At 32.9% G+C, this 23,699-nt stretch overlaps 1 protein-coding gene across 4 annotated transcripts; it reads left to right on the top strand.

Annotated features, from left to right (window-relative positions):
* The first annotated feature begins 11,727 nt into the window (after positions 1–11,727).
* On the top strand, positions 11,728–20,757 carry LOC100816943 (putative lipase ROG1). Of its 4 annotated transcripts, none has more exons than XR_416382.4 (12): positions 11,728–13,296; positions 13,403–13,611; positions 13,811–13,878; positions 14,420–14,490; positions 16,572–16,814; positions 18,047–18,210; positions 18,311–18,366; positions 18,467–18,519; positions 18,609–18,726; positions 19,811–19,908; positions 20,355–20,480; positions 20,567–20,757. XR_416382.4 is itself a non-coding variant. In XM_006588968.4 (12 exons), exons 2-11 carry the CDS (start codon positions 13,481–13,483, stop codon positions 20,424–20,426), a joined length of 1,074 nt encoding a protein of 357 aa, XP_006589031.1. In that variant the 5' UTR covers positions 11,728–13,296; positions 13,403–13,480; the 3' UTR covers positions 20,427–20,444; positions 20,567–20,757. The 4 variants fall into 4 exon arrangements, 2 of the variants coding, with proteins under 2 accessions (XP_006589031.1, XP_003535940.1); XR_416381.4 differs by having other exon boundaries at positions 20,561–20,757; XM_006588968.4 differs by having other exon boundaries at positions 20,355–20,444.
* Positions 20,758–23,699: the final 2,942 nt, after the last annotated feature.

The raw sequence follows: 23,699 nt of genomic DNA, 5'->3' as shown, positions 1-23,699 counted from the left end.
TTTTTTAAATTGGTATGTTAGTATTATTTGGTTTAGATTTTTTAGATTTCTATGGTATTAAATATGTTATATATATGATATGTTAAGTTTAGTTAGAATGTTAATATTATTTAGTTTAGTTAATTTTTTTATTGGAATATATGATATGTTGTTAATTATATATATTTAAATTTTTTTTATAGTATTTTTTGGATTTATTTTAATTTATTTGTGTAATATATGTAATTTAATTTAAATTTTATTAATTGGAAAAAAAATTGGTAATATATTTAAATTTTTGTATGTATTTAAATTTTTAATTTTTTTATTTGTATAGAATTTTAGTTAGTATTTTATGTTTTTTATGTAATATAATTTATAATTTCGTTAGAATATTAATATTATTTAGTTTACTTATTTTTTTATTGGAATATATGATACGTTTTTAATTATATATATATATATATATATATATATATATATATATATATATATATATATATATATTTTGTTTAAATTTTTGTTTCCATAGTATTTTTTGTATCTATTTTAATTTATTTGTGTAATATATGTAATTTAATTTAAAATTAATTAATTAGAAAAAAAATTGGTAATTTATTTAAATTTCTGTATGTATTTAAATTTTTAATTTTTTTATTTGTATAGAATTTTAGTTAGTATTTTATGTTTTTTATGTAATATAATTAATAATTTTGTTAGAATGTTAGTTTACTTATTTTTAATTTTTATTTGAATATATGATACTTAGTTAATTATATGTATTGTTTAAATTTTTGTTTCCATAGTATTTTTTGGATTTATTTTAATTTATTTGTGTAATATATGTAATTTAATTTTAATTTTATTAATCGGAAAAAAATTGGTAATTTATTTAAATTGATGTATTTATTTAAATTTATGTATGTATTTAAATTTTTAAATTTGTTGTTTGTATAGTATTTTAGTTAGTATTTTATGTTTTTATGTTTTTTATGTAATTTAATTTATAATTTTGTTATTTGTATAATATTTTGTTGTTCAAATTGATGTATTTTGTTATTTATTGAGATTTTACTTAATTTGTTGTAAGTGAAATTAATTTTTTTTATGTTAAATTTTTGTTGTCAATTTTTTGGATTATATTTTATTGCACAGTATCAATGGTATCTTCATCATCATCTTCATCAAGTATACAAATTAAGTCTAGTCCAATAGATGGAGACGTTTTATGGATGCAACCTAAACATGTTTCAGAACATGTTTGGAATGGGGAACCAGACAGAAAACTACATATCAGACGAGCTGTCCCCATCTATCAAGGACAAGAAGAAACACCAGAGGAAATTATTCCTCTGCTTCGCCAATCCGGATTTTATTGGATAATGAAGATGGGGTACTTGAAAATTAATTCTTCATTAATTACAGCCTTGATTGAAAGATGGAGGCCCGAGACACACACCTTTCACTTGAGATGCGGAGAGGCTACGATTACTCTTCAAGATGTGTCAGTCTTGTTAGGTCTTCGTAATGAGGGGGCACCATTAATTGGTCAGACTAATCTTGATTGGACTGAATTGTGTGAAGAATTATTGGGAGTCAGACCAGAAGAAGGTGAACTTCAAGGCAGTGTGGTCAAATTAAGTTGGCTAGCTCACCATTTTTCAGAAATAAATATCCATGACGGTAACGTAGAACAATTACAAAGGTTTACCCGTGCATGGATCCTTAGATTCATAGGAGGTGTTCTATTTGTGGACAAAAGCAGTAGTAAAGTTTCGCTAAGGTACCTTCAATTTTTACGGGACTTTGAGCAGTGCAACACGTATGCATGGGGACCTTCCGTGCTTGCTTATTTATACAGAGAGATGGGCAGCGCCACCGATTACAAAATAAAATCAATCGGAGGTATGTGCATCTTAATCCAAATGTGGGCATGAGAACGCTGCATGACTTTGGCTCCAAAGAGAATTCCTCATGTAATAGAAAACAAACCACTCGGACACAGGTTAGTTGTTTAAAAAAAAATCATTTGAAACTAATCAATAATGTAACGCGTGGGCACTAATTATTTCATATTTTTTTTGTAGGTGGCTACGACGTGGAAACCAACATATTGGCAATGATGATCTAATAGTTTTCCGTCGCAAATTGGATATCATGAAACGATATGAGGTAACAAATCATTATGTATTCGTTAAATAATAAATAAAATGTCATGGTTTAAGATAAATTAACATTTGTGTTATTGTATGCAGTTTCTGTGGGAGCCTTACATAGCAACTGTTTTGTCGATGTTGCCTCCCATTTGTTTGGTTGGCAGTGCGGCGTGGTGCGCAGTGGTGCCACTCATTTGTTTCCATGTTGTAGAGTGGCACCAACCGGATAGAGTGTTGCGACAATTTGGAATGCAACAACCTATTCCGGAGTCTCCTTCGCAACCACAGAATATCCATGGGCTAACGCTGAAAGGCAAACAAGATGAAAATTGGTTCCACCCCATTTATCAGTCAGTGGAATAATCGAGCTGAGTTTAGGGTCGACGTTTATCTTCGACAGGAGGACCTATTGAGTTTTAACTCGGATTACATGGTCTGGTATAGACGAAAAACAAAAATGTTTGTCGACCCAAACAATGCAAACACAACTACATTGGTATTTATTTCTTTTTAATTATTTAACTTCAATTTATTTTTTAAAGCATCGACATTAATTTGCTTACCCTAATAATTGCAGGGTGAAGTTGCGGAGACATTGCAGTATATGGTGTCACCACAAGGGCGAAACACATGCACAGTTGATGATCTCGTGCCATATGTGGAAAAGTTAGCGATTTTATCCCAAGAGCAAGAGAGGATCACTGAGCCTATGGCACATGGTCCAGCATTAGAGCGTCGATTTCCCCCACAACAGTTTCACATGCTTCAGTCAAGTGTTGAGACTCGAGGTTTTGACAGACGAAGGGAGATTGTTCAAGCGGAAGATTTTTCCCAACAAATGGAGCAGCGTGGCCATGGAATGTATTACACGCCACCAACATTTTCTCAGTATCATTCGCAGATGTATCAATATCCTTTCGAAGGTCATGACACTGATATGTCTGCAAGCGAACATTCGTTTGGTGGTGTTGCAGAAACACATCCTCATTTTTCATGGCCGACCATGACCTCTTCACAGCAACATGATGGCCCAATGGCAACACCTAATGCCCCATTAGGTCCGCAATGGGATGTACCCGGAGCAATACCTGATATAGGTGACTTATTAGGTGTTGATTTGCGTCACAATTTTTTTGTAGAGGCTGAGCAACAAGGGCGGAGACAGCGCGCAAGAAGAAATCCAGATCGTCAAGCCCGAAGGTGGGATCGACCATGTGGCACATCCTCACGCCACCACGGACACCATAATGACTGATTTCGATGTCTCTATTTAAAATTTGTGTTGTATCTTTGTAATTTTAATTTAAGACTTAATTTATGGTATCTCATAGTACTTGTTATGTAATTTGTTATGGAATTTCGTTTTCAATGAGTATTTGTTATGGAATGACCATCGCGGACACCATAATGACTATTTTTATGTTGCGCATCAAACTAGAATAATAAATAAAGTCGTAAAGAAAAATTAAAGTAGACAAATGAAAATAAGTAATGGTACTAACTAACGACAAACACCATTTTCAACTTCTAAATGAAAAATTAAAGTAGGTTTAGGGTTTAGGAGTTATGGGTTAGAGTTATGAGTTAGGTTTAGGGTTTATGAGTTTTTTGGTTAGGGTTTATGAGTTAGGTTTATGACTTAGGGTTTATGAGTTAGGGTTATGGGTTAGGGTTATGAGTTAGTTTTAGGACTTAGGGTTTAGTGTTATGAGTTAGGGTTAGGGTTATGAGTTAGGTTTAGGGTTTATGAGTTAGTTTTAGTACTTAGGCTTTATGAGTTAGGTTTAGGGGTTATGGGTTAGTTTTATGAGTTAGGGTTAGGGTTATGAGTTAGGTTTAGGGTTTATGAGTTAGGTTTATTACTTAGGGTTTATGAGTTAGGTTTAGGGGTTATGGGTTAGTTTTATGAGTTAGGGTTAAGGTTATGAGTTAGGTTTAGGGTTTATGAATTAGGTTTATGACTTAGGGTTTATGAGTTAGGTTTAGGGGTTATAGGTTAGGGTTAGGGTTATGGTTATGGTTATGGTTATGAGTTAGGTTTAGGGTTTATGAGTTAGGTTTAGGGGTTATGGGTTAGTGTTATGAGTTACGATTAGGGTTAGGGTTATGAGTTAGGTTTATGGTTATGAGTTAGGTTTATGGTTTATGAGTTAGTTTTAGGACTTAGGGTTTAGTGTTATGTGTTATGGATAGGGTTATGAGTTAGGTTTATGGTTTATGAGTTAGTTTTAGTACTTAGGGTTTATGAGTTAGGTTTAGGGGTTATGGGTTAGGGTTAGGGTTATGAGTTAGGGCTAGGGTTAGGGTTATGAGTTAGGTTTAGGGGTTATGGGTTAGTGTTATGAGTTACGGTTAGGGTTATGAGTTAGGTTTAGGGTTTATGAGTTAGTTTTAGGACTTAGGGTTTAGTGTTATGAGTTAGGATTAGGGTTTATGAGTTAGTTTTAGTACTTAGGGTTTATGAGTTAGGTTTAGGGGTTATGGGTTAGTTTTATGAGTTAGGGTTAGGGTTATGAGTTATGTGTAGGATTTATGAGTTAGTTTTAGGACTTAGGGTTTATGAGTTATGGTTAGGGTTATGAGTTAGGGTTAGGGTTATGGGTTAGTAATCATAATGACTATTTTTATGTCGCGCATCAAACTAGAATAATAAATAAAGTCATAAAGAAAAATTAAAGTAGACAAATCAAAATAAGTAATGGTAGTAATCAAAAATTAGGGTTTAGGGTTAGAGATTAGGGTTTATGGGTATGGGTTTGGGTTTGTGTTTAGGGTTAGAGATTAGGGTTTAGGAGGAGGGGTTAGGGTTTAGGGGTAGTGGTTGAGGTTAAGGGTTAGTGGTTAGGGTTTAGGGGGAGGGGTTAGGGTTTAGGGGTAGTGGTTTTGGTTAAGGGTTAGTGGTTATGGTTTAGGGTTAGTGGTTAGGGTTTAGGTTTAGTGGTTGAGGTTTAGGGTTAGTGGTTAGGGTTTAGGTTTAGTGGGTTAGGTTAGGGTTTAGGGTTAGTGGTTAGTGGTTTAGGGTTAGGGTTAGTGGTTTAGGTTTAGGGTTTATGTTTATGGTTTTAACTAACGAATTCATTGAACCCCACAAATAAGTCATGTACAAAAGGCAAAATGTTTTTAACTACCGAATTCATTGAATCCCAGAAATTCAATACATTGAACAGAACGTAAACAAATACAAGTCACTCGACTAACATACATAAATCAACGATTTGAACAACTCCCACGCTCAGATTGCATTGGACAGCGACGCCTGTTATGCCCTTCGGCTCCACATCTACTACATTTTGGTCGGTGCTCAGATGGTTCGACCCAATCCATCTCATTTCTTATCCTTGTTGATTTTGGCCGACCTTTCGCACGAATTGTAGTTGGGTCAGGGATAAGTGTTCATGCGTCATCAGAAGGAGGAATAGCCGCTTCATTCCCAAGAGGCCACCATTGTGCGGAGTAAGCTTTTAAGATGTGCTTGTTTGTATAAACAACATCTATATATTGGCAGTAGTTCATGCTCACGTAACCACAAGCTGCAATAATGTGTGAACATGGATAGTGAAGCGCAGAATACCTTCCGCATTGACAATGACGACCATTCAAGTTTACTGTCCACTTTTGTCCGCCACGTTGCGTTATAGGGTTGAAGCTCTCCTCAACTTCAAACCTTGTGGAGTGGATATCATACACGCGAACGATGTGTGTACAAGCTTGTTCTTGATTTTTCCTCAGTTCTTTAACAAGCTTTGAACAATATACTTGGCCTTCATTTAACTGTCTTTGGGCTTGGCGGCCACGCTTAACAAAGTACTTTCGACACCTACTGTACGTTGATTTCACCAATGCTGTTATGGGAATGTTGCGACAATCCTTTAAAACCTTATTGATACATTTTGAAAGGTTCGTTGTCATGTGGCCATATCGACGTCCTTCTCTATCGTAAGCCATCGTCCATTTTTCTTTTGAGATGCGATCAATCCATGTTGCTATGGCTGGACTCAGTTCACGAAATTTTTCTAAATTTTGATAAAAAAATGTGCTTGCAAGGAGTGTAGGCTGCATAAAATTAGTTATGAATAACAATTTTAAGTATAAATGAAAGTAAAATAAACGTGACCATCAAATATGAAATCTTACCCAATTTCTTCAACATTTCTTTTTGTTTTGCATTATTGAATTTTCGATTGAAGTTGCTTGCTATGTGTCGCACGCAGTAGACATGATAACCGTGGGGAGGTTGCCAGCCAAGTGCTTCGTTAGCGACATCGGACTTTATACTCACGTGTCGATCAAATATCAGACAAATACCATTTTTATCTGTGACATGTTCACGCAAGTGTGCCAAAAACCATGACCACGCTGTCAATGTCTCACCTTCGACCACCGCGAATGCTAGAGGAAGGACACCTCCATTTCCATCTTGTGATGTGGCCATTAAGAGGGTCCCACGGTATTTGCCGTACAAATGTGTGTCGTCAACTTGTATGATTGGCTTACAGTACTTGAAAGCCTCTTTACATTGGCCAAAAATCCAAAAAACTCTATGAAATTGGCGGTGTTCGCGACTAACCGTATTTCCAACGATAAAATCGTCATGTAGTATTTGAAAATACGATCCAGGAGAATGATTTTGCATGTGTGTTAGCCACGACGAAAGTTTCGCATATGACTCATCCCAATCGCCATATTCAATAGCAATGACTTTCTGTTTCGCCAACCAAGCTTTTTTGTACGACACCTTGTATGCAAATTGACTGTTAATCCTCTCTTGAATCAATGAAATTTTTATGGATGGATCTTCTCTGATCATGCCTGTGAATAGAATAACAAAATTTAAATGACAATTAAGGCTAAACAATAACATAATATGAACATAAAATACGTACCTACTACACAAGTGGCAATTAAATTTGAATCAAGTTTCTCGTGATCTTGGGTCATAGTCATATTGAGACATGTGTGTGGTCCACCCCATTGAGTGACTTTCCATGAATCATTTTTTTAGATAGAATTGCCCTCATGTAGAAAGGGCAAGGACAATCTGCATTTTTATTCACGCAACAAACCACATACTTGTCCCATTTGCTTTCAACCACTTTGAAACTTTGATGCACCTTCATAACATATTGTTTGACCGCATTCTTGATCGCATCTTTACTATCAAATTCCATGCCAACATATAATTCTTGGCCAACATTAAAACTGAATGGCATCTCCAAACCACAAATGTCCTCCTCATCAGGATGACTCCAGTTGATATTATTATAATGTATAGCATCATTCCAAAATGGATTCTGAATTCCTTGTACACCTTATAGTCCAAAAAAATAATTCAAATCATACTTATTTGGCCTTTAATACAATTGTCGTTAAATAATAAATGTATTGACGTATTTTTTAAGAGGAAATCATACCTTCTGCTGGGTGAACAATTCTTACTGGTGGAATCATATCGGGGACTTCAACGTATGAGTTAGACACAAGATAATCATCATCATCATGATCATCATCTTCGTCAAGATTTAAATTGTTCATATTTGTTGGCGGTTGTGTCTCATCATTAGATAAATAATTTCCACATGATGTAAGGGAATTTGCAGAATGAAATATTGAACCACCAGCCAGATCCTTTTCTATGTACAATTCTAGAACTGACATTTGTTGTTGTTGTTTAAAACTTTCAAGCATCGTTTCAACGTCTTCGTCATCGCAAATTTGCAAAGCAATATATTTTCCTGACACTAAAAATCTACAACTGATAGCAGAAATAATTTCATTATTTTCTAACTTTACCTTGTCTCCAATTTTTTTCTTCAAAGCATTGAAACTAATTCCACGTTTAATCTGAATCGCTTTTTTACTGCCTTCAAATATTACACCATCATTATCTTCATATACCCTTCCATTGAAATACAACACTGTTATAACCGAATTCATCGTGTACCTACAAAAACAATATTTTAATTAATTATTCACAATAAATTCAAAATAGTAAAATGTAATCACAAAAAGTCTCACGAAGCAAATTTCAACCTTATGCGGACAAATTTTGTTAGTGCTTAGCTCTACTGAGTTTTAAAAGATTGGCTAAGATTTTGTTAAAACATAAGCACTTAGACAATGAAGGAAAGCTGGAGTTGCTGCACATGATGTCCAACGTTATGTCAAAGAATAAGATCGGGCTGCACAATGCACAAGGCAAGATGAAATGTCAAATGAAGAATTGAAGCTGCAGGATTCACGATGTCGGATACAATGTCCAGGACATCCTGCCCGAAAATACTGGAATTGCTAAAAGCATTGAAGCTGCAGGATCCACGATGTCGAATACAATTCCAGGACATCCTGCCCGAAAATACTGGAGTTGCTAAAAGCATTGAAGCTGCAGGATCCACGATGTCGGATACGATGTCCAGGACATCTGGCCCGAAAATACTGGACATATAAATCTGTTATATCTTTAACAGATTATTGTGCAGTTAGCAAGAGATTAGATGATCTATCTTTAGGAACGAATTAAAAGATAATTAAAGTTCGAATTACAAACTAGAAGAGTTCGTTCAGGGAATAAAGATTAAAGATAAAAACTAAAAGATCAAACTGTATCTTTTAGATCTTTAAGTGCAGATTTTTTCAGAAGAATGATAGATCTCATCCAGCACAAGGTGTTGCAGCCCAGATACGCACACTGCTATATAAACATGGAGGCTGCACGAGTTTTGTACCAAGTCCGGGATTGAAGAGTTATTTTGTGAGTTTTGGGACTTGAGTGTTTTGTGAGCCACCTTGATGGTACCCTAACATCAAGTGTTGGACCTGAGTGTGTAGAGTTGATCTCTAGTGTGTAGAGTTGATCTCTAGTGTGTGGAGTTGATCTCTATTGTTCAGAGAGCAATCTCTGGTGTGTCTTTGATTTAATTGTAAACACGGGAGTGTGATTGAGAGGGAGTGAGCGGGGTTCTCATATCTAAGAGTGGCTCTTAGGTAGAGGTCGCACGGGTAGTGGTTAGGTGAGAAGGTTGTAAACAGTGGCTGTTAGACCTTGAACTAACACTATTTTAGTGGATTTCCTCCCTGGCTTGGTAGCCCCCAGATGTAGGTGAGGTTGCACCGAACTGGGTTAACAATTCTCTTGTGTTATTTACTTGTTTAAACTGTACACACTGTCAAATATAATCTGCATGTTCTGAAGCGTGATGTCGTGACATCCTGTACGACATCTGTCCCCAGTATCAGAATTTCAAATTTAAATCTCAAGAACGCTCAGACTTTTTCAAAGCTGAAATCTAGTTTTTAATATACACCAACATTGAAGAAATTTAATTAAAAATTTGATGACACAAATCATTTTACTGAAAACTAGTTTTAATTAAAAATTACTTAAAAAATTATAATACAAATTATTTTACTGGAAACTACTAAATAAAATAAATTACTTAAAAAAATTACTTGAAAGCTGAAATCTAGTTTTAATTAAAAATTACTTAAAAAAATTATAATACAATTTATTTTACTGGAAACTAACAAATAAAAAAAATTACTTAAAAAAAATCACTTGAAAGCTGAAATGTAGTTTTAATTAAAAATTACGTAAAAAAATTATAATACAAATTATTTTACTGGAAACTAAGAAATAAAAAAATTACTTAAAAAAAATTACTTGAAAGCTGAAATCTAGTTTTAATTAAAAACTACTTAAAAAAATTATAATACAAATTATTTTACTGGAAACTAAGAAATAAAAAAAATTAAATAAAAAACTAAGAAATAAAAAAAATTACTTAAAAAAAATTATAATACAAATTATTTTACTGGAAACTAAGACATAAAAAAATTACTTAAAAAAAATTACTTGAAAGCTGAAATCTAGTTTTAATTAATAATTACTTAAAAAAAATTATCATACAAATTATTTTACTGGAAACTACAAAATAAAATATAAAACTAATTTAATTATAAAATTAATAAAAAAAAATATACATTCAAACTGCTATAAAAAATTACTTACATAAAATTATGACACAAATTATTAATTTCCAAAAAGGAACCAATTATTTTTACTTCCAAAAAAGGAACGTATTATCAATTATAATTTTTTTGAATATATATAAGAAGATATTATTTTTACTTCCAAAAAATAAACGTATTATTTTTTTAGTAATAATATAAATAATTTACACTAATAATGTTTTGGTATTTAATTTATTATAAAAACTTTAATAACCTATAAATAAAGTAGTATGTTTAAATTTAACATAACTTCAAAATGCACGTTTTTTTTCTAGTAAGACATAACCTATATTAATGATACTAAAAAATTTGTTGTATGGTAAGTACTATTGTTTTTTTTTCCTCCTTGTGAATAACACAATAAATGAATTTATTATGACAATTTCAAAATAATGCAAACATGGATAGTGACTGTGTGAAGTTGAGCGCAAAATCAAATAAGGTCATCTGCATGTGTAACAGGCACGGATCGTTATGGATGGATTCAAATATTTAACCCTCAAATATGAAACCTTATACAGATAAATCCCTTAACACTCACATTTTTGGAAAAATAAATTATAACACAAATTATAGCAAATTCCATAACCTTATGCGGACAAATCTGAGCAAACAACAACATACTTAAAAAGAAATTATAACATAAATTATTAATTTCGAAACTACAAACCTGATTAAAATATAGACTGAAGAAGCAAATAGAAAACCTTGCGGAATTCCTTAACACTCACAATTTTTAAAAACTGAAATTTGAGTACACAGGCAACAACGTTGAGAAGAATTTCGTGTATTTATAGCCCTTAAATCGCCATTAGAAGTGGCTATTTCCTCTGCCCTAAATCGCCAGTGGGAGTTGCAACTTGCACTCAAATCGCCAATGACAGTTGCAACTCCCCTTTCGACCTGCACCCCCTGCAAAAGCAACCCTATCAACGTTTAGGCCTGCACTAGCCAACTCGCCAGTTTGACTGGCGGTTTCCAAAGCCATGACCAGACTCGCCAGTCATGGTGGCGACTTCCACCTGCAAAGCAACTCGCCATCACGAGTGGCGGTTTCCATGCCACGTGGCTTTGCACAGCAAACTCGCCATTGCCAATGGCGGTTTGCTAATAGCCCCCATGCATATCACATAGAAAACAACCCCCTCCAGGAAATTACTTCAAAACAACCCCATCTGGGAAAATAGTTTGTAAAACTATCTCAGATGGGGAAATTTTCCATCAAATAGGATGTTGCACATCATGTCATTGAAGGTGATGACGTGACGATGATGATGTTTGTGAACAAAACATGATGATATGATACTCAGATGTGTCAGACATGATGTTGCACCATCACGTCTTGTTATTGACACGTCGTTGTCATATCATTGAAGGTGATAACGTGACAATGAAAGTGTTTGCGACAAGATGTTATGATATGATATTCGGTTTGTTACATCATCATTTAACGAAAAACTTAATAACACATATTAAATAAAATTGAAAAAAAAATTAGATACTTGGATAAAAAAATATTAGAGATAATTTAAAATTAATTTATATTTTAAGTATAAAAAATTTAATTAAACAAAATATATTATTAGATCAAAATTAATTGTATTAAGATAAAGATGTCATGGGAGGAGTATTCATTAATAAAGAGAGAAAAAAGATGAAGACTAACTGGCCCACTTTTACAAGTGATTTGTCGTGGGACCACGTTTATAGACCATGGATTCATCTCACCCACACAACCATGTGATACACCCTCTGCACTAGATTATCTTTTCTTCTTTCTCTGCCTGACCCTCTCCTTCCTCATTTATTCTTTCTCTCTCAAACCACCCTCCCCCGTCCGCTCTGCCGCCACAAAATAACTCGCCAGTCAGTCATCGTTGTCGGAGGAAACTTCCAGCGATAGAGCTAAAACAACCTCCCTCCCTCCTATTTTTTTCTCCTCAAACAACAAAGCGTGATCATAGAATTCATAATCGAACGAATCAAATTATTGAAATCAAAACAACCGTAATCACAATCAACATCGGCGATAAGAATGGATCAAAATTTGAAAGCAAAAAGAAATTGAAAAGCTAATATAAATAACAACAATGATGAGATTGAGGGAAAGAGGATCATCGGGGAAGAATTTGAGAGGTGCGATGCTCTTTGACGAATTGTCCACCGCACGGACCGTCGTCGGCGTCACTATTAACCACCATGGGTTTGAACAGTGTTCTTCTTGGAAAAACACCTACATTAGCAGCTCGCGTGGCTGGTGGTGCAGTGTGTTAACATATCTTGTGGAAGGTTCTAGTAGATCTCGTGATGGTGGTGGTGCGGTGGTTTCCGACTAATCTTTGTGGTGGGTTGGAGAGCTTGCCAGGGCTACGTCGTTGGTGCCGAAGAGATCATCGGTGACGGCGGCGCATGTTAGTGGTCATGGAAGATACCAGAAGGGAGAGTGCGGAGAAGAAGGAAGGAAGAAAGAATTTTGATGTGAAAAAGTGCACAGTAAAATTATACACCTAAATTAATCTAAAGGCTGAAAATAATGATCAATCAAAGATCACTTACCTTCATGGTCCACCGTAGACATCGCGGAGAAAAAATAACGCAGTCAAGAAAAGTGTGTTCACAAAATATCAATTCTAACTACCATCTCTGTTTTTTTTATTTATTTATTTTCCCGTTCCCTTTCTCTCTTCCAACTCTCCAAGTTGTACTTTTTCTCAAGCAACCCAAAACTAGCAAGCACCATTCTTTAATTAAATTATTTCCCTCAATCCACGGAAATCGAATAAAGAAACCCAAATCCTTCGCTACTACCGTTATCCAAAACCAAAATGCAGAGTCATTTATTCACAGCATGATATCAATCGATAACTTCTTCATTTCACAAAATTCAGGGTAGCGTTCACATTTTCCCCCTTCTTTCTTCCCTTCCCCAACAACATACTCCCAACTCGCGCGGTGCCGCCACGTGTCCCATCGTTTTCGGCGTTAGTTTCCTTCCTTCTCATGTAACAGTAACAACAGTCACCACCCATCACTTCTCTCCCGCACCTAAAAGAAAAAACTAACCAACTTTTTTTCTCCGTATAAATAACGCCAAATCAAAAAATCAAAACCATCGCAAAGGGTTCCCTTTTCAGTTTTCAAGCACCTTCATCAGGTTTCTTTTCAAATTCTATACTCTTTACTTTTCTCGCGCTTTCTCTCTGATTTTCTCTGGAAAATTCGAGAAGATTTGAGAATTTTCAATGCTGCTTTTTGCGCAGCGATCGATTTTGGTTTCTTCGGATTCGGACTACGATTTTCGCCTCTCGCGAAGACCTAGGGTTCGTTCGTTTGCACTAATGGAGGAGGAGAAAAAGGTGTGCGCGTCGGAGTCGGCGGTTGATGGAAGCCGCGACGTTTGGAGTTCCGAGCCCTCGCTCGCTTCCTCCGCGGATCACCTCGTCGTAATGGTGAATGGAATTCTAGGACGGTATAATCACCGTTGCTTTACTTCTAGATTTTGATTAAATGCTGTTGTGGTTTTACTTGATTGTGTTTGATTTGGTGTTGAGGTTTTGTGGATTGATTGTTTGAATTGTGTTGTTACTTTATGGATTCAATTTGTGTGCATGTTGGAACTTGGCATTAACTGATTTTGTGGTTGGTGTGTTGATTGTTTGTTCTTGCAGGGAGACGGATTGGAAATATGCTGCGGAGAAATTTGTCAGGGAGTTGCCGGATAAAGTGTTTGTTCACTGTAAGGCTCTTTGAAAAGCTTTGGTGATTGTATTGGTGTGGTCAAGACAGGAGATTGTTTGATTTGTTAAAAATACATCTAACGAGTAAAAGGATAAAAATCTATTAACTGTGTTGTCTAATCACGAACTCATTTATAGTAAGTTTATGGACTTATATAGTTTATAGTAATAACAACCAAACTCTTTGTACTTAAACGATATTGTGGTTGTAATGTCTCTGGTCAACTCAACTGTGATTGGACCTCTTGAGTGTTTGATGTGTTTTGGCGCAATGTTATACTTGGAGCTCCTTTTTCTTTCTTCTATAGTGGACAAGATATCTTTCATTAAGAAATTATTCAAAATAATGTATCGATTTTTCATTATTGATTGTATAAGTTGGAATGTTAATTTACTTTCATGTCTCTTGGACAATTTTGTACGCCTGCAGAATTAGTTGACTTCATTCTTCTGGGATATTAATTTCTTCTGGAAACTAGAATGGGCTTTAAATTTTGTATATTGTGCTTGCTTTTACTGTTTCCATCTTCTTTCACCCAGGTAGCGAACGAAATGTGTCTATGCTTACACTAGATGGTGTGGATGTAATGGGAGGGAGATTGGCAGAAGAGGTTAGTATCTGACCATATAGGAGACCCGTTTTATGAATTTGCATGTCATGTGAAAGTCAATTTTCTCTAATTTCTCTAGATTCATTATCTGCAGATTGCGTTACCTAATCTTTGTCATTATATTAATAGGCATTCTATTATGTATTTTACTGTGCTAAAATTTAAATATTGAAATAATTTCTCTTATTATATGTAAATTGATGTGCATTTTTATTTTAGTTTAATATACTTTGTAATGTATACATTATTTTACTTCTTATGTCTGTTTGTTATGATAACATAATAAATTAATATATTATGTTTGTAAATACATGCCTATCTATACACAATTGACCAAACCATTTGTTGTACATACTTGAATATCATTATATTTGATAAATGCATTTGTGAAATATTGAAATGGTAGCATTATTAAGCCACATGTTGAATTTTTTTCTTCTTATTTTAATTTGAATTATCTTTGCTCTTAGGGTGTATATTCTTCAATTCTAAGGATTTTTTGATATATTTCAAAGTAAGATATGTGGTGCAGAGAAAAATAAGAGAAATAGAGAAATATATAAAGTAAATATAAAAAAAGTGTAGAAAGTAAAGGTTATCTGAACATTTTTTCAATTGTAATTCCAAAACAAAACAAAAAAATCATTCAGGACATGTTCTCTTTGACAGTGTTCTTTAATATAACACTTATCCATCACAACTGGAAAAAACAAAAAAGACGTGAATTACCAAAGCGGTTGAGCTTCTGCTGCTAGAAAAGACTATTGTTACTAACAGGGGTTATATTATTTGTCCTAGCATTCCAATACTCAAACACAGGAAAAAAAAAAACAAAAAATCAAAACCCAAAACTCAATCTTTAACCAATTTCAGTACCCCCACTTGAAAGTAGTCACAAAATTCCACCTCCAAACACAGTGTTACTGCAAAAAGAAGACTGACTCAAATAGAGGAATCAGGCACACACGTTCAAAAAACATAGAGAATTCAAGGGTCCGTAGAAGCAACCAGAGGAAGTACCTGAAAGAAGTGGTTCGAGCAGTGTGACGTCAAAGAGAGGGACAGCGCAACAGCAGTGCAGCTGGATGGCACAACAGCAAGCAGAGGGATGGTGGTGACTGGTGGTGAGTGCGCCGTATAGGAGTGGGATGTGGGGTGTGTGTTTAGGTTGGTGAAGAGAGAAGAGAAGTGAAAACGCACAGGTAATTTGTGGGAGTTGTAAAAATATAAACTGCTAAGCACAAAAACGTGAATGACCACATTGGAGCAGTTACATCTTCAAGTGTAAAATAAGAAGAAAAAAAATGTATAAAGGAGTTGCTTAGCAGTTGATGGTAGAACGGTGGAGGAGTTAAAAAAATGGAGAGGAAAAGATGGATCCTCTCCTCTTCATGAGTTTGATTACATTCATATTTGTTAATATTTTGTTAATTAAGAGCATAATGGTTTATTAAAGGTGGAGACCAAAAGGTAATTACCAAAAGAGGTATCCCCTTTATCTATTGGTATAGATAATAAATGTTATTGTGCTTATGATAGACAATAAGGAATACTTTAGTATTTTTAAAAAGGAAAAAAATGAAGTAAACATGGTGTCAGTATAATCCTAGTATTATTTTATTATTGAAGTTGTGTATCAAATCATATGAAGTATACTACACCAAATATTTCTTTACATATCCTCTCTGTCACTGATAAAGCGTAACCTGTAGAAAGTTTTTTACATGGAGCTTTTGTAAAATGTTCTTCAGTAATTTAAGAAACTCTTTCTACAGTAGAATTCAGGAAGGATATAATGTTCCCAATTTTTAGATGGGAAAATCTGAGTCTATATATTTGAAGAAGGGAATTTGAAGTTTGTTCACCAGTTCAACAGTTCAAGTAAGAAAACTGATATGTCAATTTCTGATTTATGACGGAGATGGATAAATTTCATGTCTTATTTTAGGTTCAAATAATCAAATATGTCTGTGTTAACCAGAGAAATGTAATATTTGAGATCCTTACTATCTTAATATTCCTGTATAGCATGTGGTATTGGATACATAATCACTGTTGCTATTAACAACTTTAACTCTTAGGTGCTTGAAGTGATTAAAAGCAAGCCAAATATGTGTAAGATATCTTTTGTTGCACACTCGGTTGGAGGATTAGTGGCACGATATGCAATTGGGAGGCTGTATAGGCCACCTGAAAAAGGATCTATGGCAGACTCGTGCAATGAAGAAAGTAAGGAGAGCTCTGTGGGTACAATAGGTGGTTTGGAGGCTATGAATTTCATTGCTGTTGCCGCACCTCATCTAGGATCAAGGGGAAATAAGCAGGTACTGACATCTTAAATTTTTCTTTATGTTTCCCAAATATAATGGTTGGGATTAAAGAAACTGTTGGCAATATAATAAATCTAGCTTAGCTTAGTTTCCAGATTCATTGTATGTATACATTAGGTCGGGAAATTTGGATCTGCCATGGAAGTGCGAGGCTTATTTGTCACATGTAACACCTATAACACTTTATTATGCAAGAGAGAAATTGACTTTAATCAGTAAGGTAGAGGTTTGAATAATTTATCTTTTGCCATATGTATAACTGACTTGGAAGTATTGAGGGATGAGCCTTGGTGCAATGATTAGGTCTTTATTCTATTTTTTTTATTTCAAATTAATTGTCTGTGTAAATTTGTGTTAGGTAACCCCCATTAGTAATTAGTTACAATAGGTTAGTTAGGTATCTGTTACTTTATACTTTATATTAGTGAGTTGGTTAGTTCGGGCTGGGGATAATTAGAGAATAAGGCATGTTGAAGAGGGGAGGTGAAGTGATAGAGATATCTGATCATTTGTCAGAGAATTAGGGCCTTTGGGCATTGGGAGGTGCAGACCCTCAAAGTTCTGCAGGTTGGGCACTGTATTGAGGGGAGAAATCCCTTAGTTTTCTCATAAGATATCATTGTTCTATCAATCTGTTCACTCAGTGAGATAAATTATATTTATTGTCCTGTCAATTTCATGCAATTTAAACTGTCATCCTACAACTTGTACCCAAATACTACCAAACCAAGAATAAGTGTTGGTAGTTACTCTTTATGGTCCAGGACCAGTACCCTAAATCAATTAATAATGGATGAAATATATATATCTTGCACCTTGTGATCTTCTGTTCAATAACTGATGGAAGTAATACATATCATTAATTAAAAAGGTCCAAAATTAACCTGCTGCTGTTGGTGTGTAACTAGACTTTTCCAGTATAAATAATTTCTTCCTATGAGTCTTATTTTTCTTTATCACTCTTGTCTTTTGTAGCAAATGATTATTTATGGATTTCTTTTGATAGGTAGTTATGAAGATATTTTGAGAGTATGCTGCAATACATATATTTGTTTTGCACCGAAAATGTTCTTGTTGAAATTAAATTCAACATGTGGGATATCTATCTGTGTGGCTGTGACTTCCCATCTATCTGGGATGAACATGAAGTTCTCGCATTTGGCTGTGATATTTTCATGATTCTAATACCTGGGTATTTGAATACGTGAATGGTTTTTGAATTTCAGGTTCCATTTCTTTTGGGGGTACCTGCTTTTGAGAAGGTTGCTAGTTGTGTTATTCATTTCATTTTTAGAAGAACAGGTCGGCATCTTTTCCTTACTGATGATGATGAAGGAAAACCTCCATTGCTTAAACGCATGGTTCAAGACTACGGTGATTTGTATTTCATGTATGTTTGTTGCTTCTTACATTATTTTCCTTTTATATATGGAATTTGTTGAGTTTGATTCCTTTAAAGAATCTTCACGTCTTCTGATTTCTTTGTGCAGGTCTGCATTGCGTGCTTTCAAACGCCGATTTGCATATTCAAATGTGGACTATGATCGTATCCGTCTTATTTGCTTCTTCTTTAAACTAATTCTAGGTGCATTCAGCTTTCTTCATTGCATATTATTTTTTATGGTTTTCCTTTATAAAAAAAATAGATATTGTTGGCTGGAGAACATCATCCATTAGACGTCAGAGTGAACTTGCAAATGTATGTTTATTTTCTGACTTTGCTTTTTGTTTGCCTGATTTAATTGGTCATTGTTATCATATAATGATGTAAAAATATTTTGTTGTTAGTGGAAAGATACCAACAACGAAAAATATCCACATGTTGTATATGAAGAGCATTGCAAGGCTTGTTCTGATGCTGAGCAGTGTGACTCAACAGAAGGTAACAGCTACGACAAGATAGAAGGTTTGTATCTTCAGCTCTCTCTCTCTCTCTCTCTTTTTCTTATAATTAATATAAGTGATGTTCACGTTATCTGCAGTTTGTCATGTTCATTTTAAAAACTCTTTGGTTTGGTTTTGGAAGTTCACTCCCTGTAGTTTTTGTGTGTTCCACTGCACCCTGTGGTCTTACATGGTTGACCTTCCCTTTCTTTTCTGCTTCTATACAATCTTTGGCCAATCAGTTCTGTCTAGAATACAACTGATATTAATAACCTAATGCTGTTGTTCACTAAATGTAGTTATTTTCTTTGTCCTTCAGTTGCAATATTGTCTAAATTTTGGGATTTTCTTTCTCCTTCATTTTCAGATAGACATCTATCTATTAAAATTATAGTGGTTTAGGTAGGGATGATGGAAGGGGGAAAAAAGGAAAAAAAAATTGAATATAATATTGATATATGGTGAGTAATGATATGTTACAATAATAATAATAAAAAAAAAAACAATGCAGTAACCTTTATTTATAGTAGTAATAGACTTCTAATCCTAATCAAATATCACTAAATCAGGAATATAATGAAATATGGAAACCACTCTGAAGAGAAACAATATCCATAGTTTGTTTAAAAGAAATCCATAATCTTGTGCATCAAATAATTGTTTTCTCTAAATACAAAGTTTAAATTTTTTAGCATTAAATAATCCCAGTAGAAAGGTGAGCATCTTTCATGGAGGGCAACCGAACCATGGGAAATGGTAAACAATCTGGAAACAACCATAATAGTAATGACAAATTTTTTTCTATGATTCCCTTAAATACTTGTTGGGGCCGGCTACATTAGGAGAGACAGTAAAGAGATCCTCACACTAGATGGTTCACCACTTGTTCTAAATTTGGTAGATCCTAACATTTGTTATTGATCCATTATTCCATTTATATCTGGCTCTAGGATAAGATTTGGTTGTGATTGTCACCATTGATCTTGCCCTTATAATTAACATTACTTGAATTTGGGCTATAGAGTCATGGAGATCTGTTTCTTTATATTTATTATCTGTTATTCTCTTCCAGCTGTAAGATTTCTAACTCGAATGAACACTTGCAGAGGAGCTTGTTACAGGCTTATCTCGTGTATCTTGGGAAAAAGTAGATGTTAGCTTCCGCAATAGCAAGCATAGATTTTCTTCTCATACTATCATTCAGGTCTGAGTCTTGCACTACCCTTGTTATCACCATGTTTGTGTGCATGTGCATATCCTTTATATATATATATATATATATATATATATATATATATATGGATTTGCTAACGTAGACCCACTTGTTTTTTATGAGTATGTTAGCAACCTACGCCCGGATGTATTTTAAAAAGAATCGTAGTTATAGTTTGGTAGCATATTCCTAAAAATAAGTGGGTGTACGTTAGCAAATTCCACAAGCATTTGCTATCAAAGATTCACTTGTTTTTTAGGAGTATATTAGCAAGTTGCACTCGGGTGTATTTTAAGTTTAGTTGTGGTTATATTTTGCTAATGTATTCCTTCTAAAAAATAAGTGAGTTAGGTTAACAATATATAATTCACCATTATTAAGTGGAACATCCTTTTACCTGCATATGTTATTCCTCCATCTCTTGCAATGTTTTACAGGTCAAAGACCAAATCACACAAATAGAAGGGGCGGATGTTATACAGCATATGATTGATCATTTTCTTCTCTAGAAGCTTTTTGCCTCTAAAGTATGCTCCCTGCTTGGGAATATAAGCTTCTCATTGGTATAATCTAAAATGACTACGCTATTTGTAAACAAACTTGGATTGATACTCTAATCGAATTTAATCTGAAATTGAATTAGTTGCAGGATGGAAACAATTGGTTCCCCGAGTGATAAAGTTCTCCCACGTGGGTTCTGGCTTGTTGATGTCGATCGTTTCCTCAGCCAAAAAATAGAAGAAATTGAATTTTTGTTCATGTATAATCCTTTACAATGTGTATAGAACTTGTCGGGAAATCCGTGTAATGCACGGGGACAATAAAATATATTTATCCAAATTTCATGCATACACTTTTTAAGGTTATATATATGAATTTAATATATATGAACTAACAGTCTAAATGTTTTTTTATAAAAAAAAGTGTAAATATTTTTATATTATCGTTCAATTACATTGCAATTATAGTTAATTTATTGATTTTATAATAATAACTAATTTGAAAATCATCAGATGAATTTTAATTAATTGACAATATCTTAATTACATTAACGGTTGATAAAAAATAAACTATTTTTTTATTTTTCATTTAGCACACATCATTCTAGACTATGGCAATTTGACTTATTGGATGAAAGCATAATTTATTCATATCATATTTTAGCATTTACAATTGCGACAGTTCTCCAAATTAAGTCATCCTAAAAAAATATTCGGTCATCGTATGTCTGAAAGTTACAAATACTTAAATATGTTTTAGTCTTTAATAAATTATTAATTTTTGTTTTTTATTTATAAAAAAAAATTGCATTCAGCATTTAATATATTTAAATTTTGTTTAGAGTTTGGTGTTAGTTAAGTGATGTGATATTATGTCAAAATTAATATATTGGAAATTCACAACTGACAATAAAAACTTGAAATAAATATTTTGATATATAAAAAATTTAATAAAACAACAAAAATTACTAGTCATTCAAAATAAAAATTGATCATTTATTAGGCACTTTAAATATATTTAAACCTTAATTGAACTAATAATATTCCTTAGTTAAATAGTTAAAATGATGAAAAGAATAATTTTTGCAGTATGTAAAGCTTGAAGTTGTCACGAAATACATGAATTGATTTTTCATATGCATTTTGTGTGGGTATTTCATGAAAATGCTCAATGTTTTTAGGTTTGGCTCCTCTCCCGCGACTGGAATTTTAGTAGGAAATTTCCAGTACTGGAGAGGCATTTGTTCCAATGTTTTTTACGAGACAAAAATTATTCTGGGTGATGGACGGATGGTTTCATACTAAAATAATTAATTGTATTTTAGTAATTTCACCATAGATTTGTTGACATGTTTATATATTAGTGCAATTTTATGTAAAATTACATTGTCATTTAATCTTTAATTTAAAACCTTATGAAGTATCCATGTGCTCATATATTCACGATTTGGAAGGTAGGCTATGAATCTGGCAGGATGAAAATATATGTTGAAGAAGGCATAGTCCTACAATTTTATTTTATTTTGTTGGGAAATTGAACATGTAGATTTTCATTTAAAATTTAACTCAATATATATTTTGAATTAACACAACAAAAACTACGTTAAAAAAATTACGGCAACAAACTATCTATTACACATAATTAAGTTGGTAATACCCCAAGTAAATTCAAAAAGTGAAGTAGAACCCAAATAAGAGAACTTAACGATCATTTTCTATTTAATTTTATTTTTTGAGTTTATCTTTACATTTTTCTTTTTTTGCACACCTTATGCTTAGGTCAGCTTTCTTTCACTTATGGAATTCTTAGCTTACAAAAATACTCTTTTAATTTTTCATTTTGGTTAATTTTCAATTTAATCATTAGGGTATTATTGATGAAATGCCGTGTTGTTAAATCACCCACAGTCCGATCAACATATTAAGGAAAATAATCATTAGTATGAATTTACTTGCACGACAGTCATGCTCATACATGCAGGACCTACGTCACACGATTTCTAAATTTTGACATTTCTTAACTTACTTCACATAGTACTTGTTTATTATTTTTATGTTAAATACTTAGAAAAGTTGTATCAAATACTTTTTCTTTAAGTTCGACCTTAAAACTTAATTAAGTAGCTTTATTTTTATAAAAGAAGAAAAATGTTATTTCTTATATTTCCTTATTTTGTGTATCACATTTATCAGTTAACAAAGATTTTATACAAAATATTTATGATAAATTATTCAAACCCAAAATCTGACTTGACTCGACTAACTTTGATGCCACGTTGAGAATTGAGATGGAAAGACAAACTCCTTTTAAAAACAACTGGCTCCCCAACAAACGGAATCCGTGAATCTTCTACCTAATAATAATACAGAAGAGATTAATTTTGATGTTAATTCAATTTAGAGGTTTATTAATCGAATTTGTACATGTGTGCCTCATTTTCCTACTAATGTCACCAAAAAATTTACCGAATACGTTGAATAGGCAATTTAGTTCATAAAAGAATATTGAATCGGATCAGATTTAAATTTAAAAATCGAATTATATAAACTAAAAAGGGTTCTTGAAAGTAACTTCTGTTTTTCATATTCATCTTTCATTTCAAATAGGTTCATGTATTTCCAAAAAAAAAACAGTTTCATGTACGTTATCATTAAAATACAATTTAATTCCTACCAGGGTGTTCAAAAACCGAACAGATAAAAAAAATTAAAAATATTGGGTCGGATCAGATTTAAATTTAAAAATTGATTATATATATATATTAATTCATAAATTTATAATATAATATAATTTTATTTTTATTTCTTATATACTTATAAAATTACCATATAACTTATATATATTTATGAAAAATACATTTAGTTAAATAAATTTGTTTACTACTTATTTGTGTTAAAAGGGATAAATATATTGTTACTAGTTATATATACAGTGACATATGAATGAAATATTTAATATTTTAATTTTTTTTATGATATATATATATATATATATATATATATATATATATATATATATATATATATATCTTATTTTTTATTTAATATTTAAAAAAAAAAGTAAGAATAAAATCGAAAACTGATATAATCAAAATCGTTTTAAATTGGATCTAATCGAATCATATCAAATTAAAATTTTAAACAAAATCTATTGGATGATAAATCAATAAAATCAAAATAATTAGAGAAAATAATTTTTCTTTATGCACTCCCTGGTTATAATGATTAAATTGCTTTTTAACCACAACACACAGATATCAAATTGTATTTTAATAATAATAT

This window comes from Glycine max, chromosome 10, assembly GCF_000004515.6.
Source record: "Glycine max cultivar Williams 82 chromosome 10, Glycine_max_v4.0, whole genome shotgun sequence".
Classification (NCBI taxonomy): Eukaryota; Viridiplantae; Streptophyta; class Magnoliopsida; order Fabales; family Fabaceae; genus Glycine; species Glycine max.
Note: the sequence above shows the minus strand (reverse complement) of the source record. Positions and strands in the feature narration are given on the sequence as shown.

Excerpts from the sequence above, each read along its gene's own strand:
- LOC100816943 (XM_006588968.4), top strand. The coding sequence starts at position 13,481 with ATGGAGGAGGAGAAAAAGGTGTGCGCGTCGGAGTCGGCGGTTGATGGA. Across the intron at positions 13,879-14,419 it reads GGATAAAGTGTTTGTTCACT|GTAGCGAACGAAATGTGTCT; the intron begins GTAAGGCTCTTT and ends TCTTTCACCCAG. Across the intron at positions 19,909-20,354 it reads CTTCTCATACTATCATTCAG|GTCAAAGACCAAATCACACA; the intron begins GTCTGAGTCTTG and ends AATGTTTTACAG.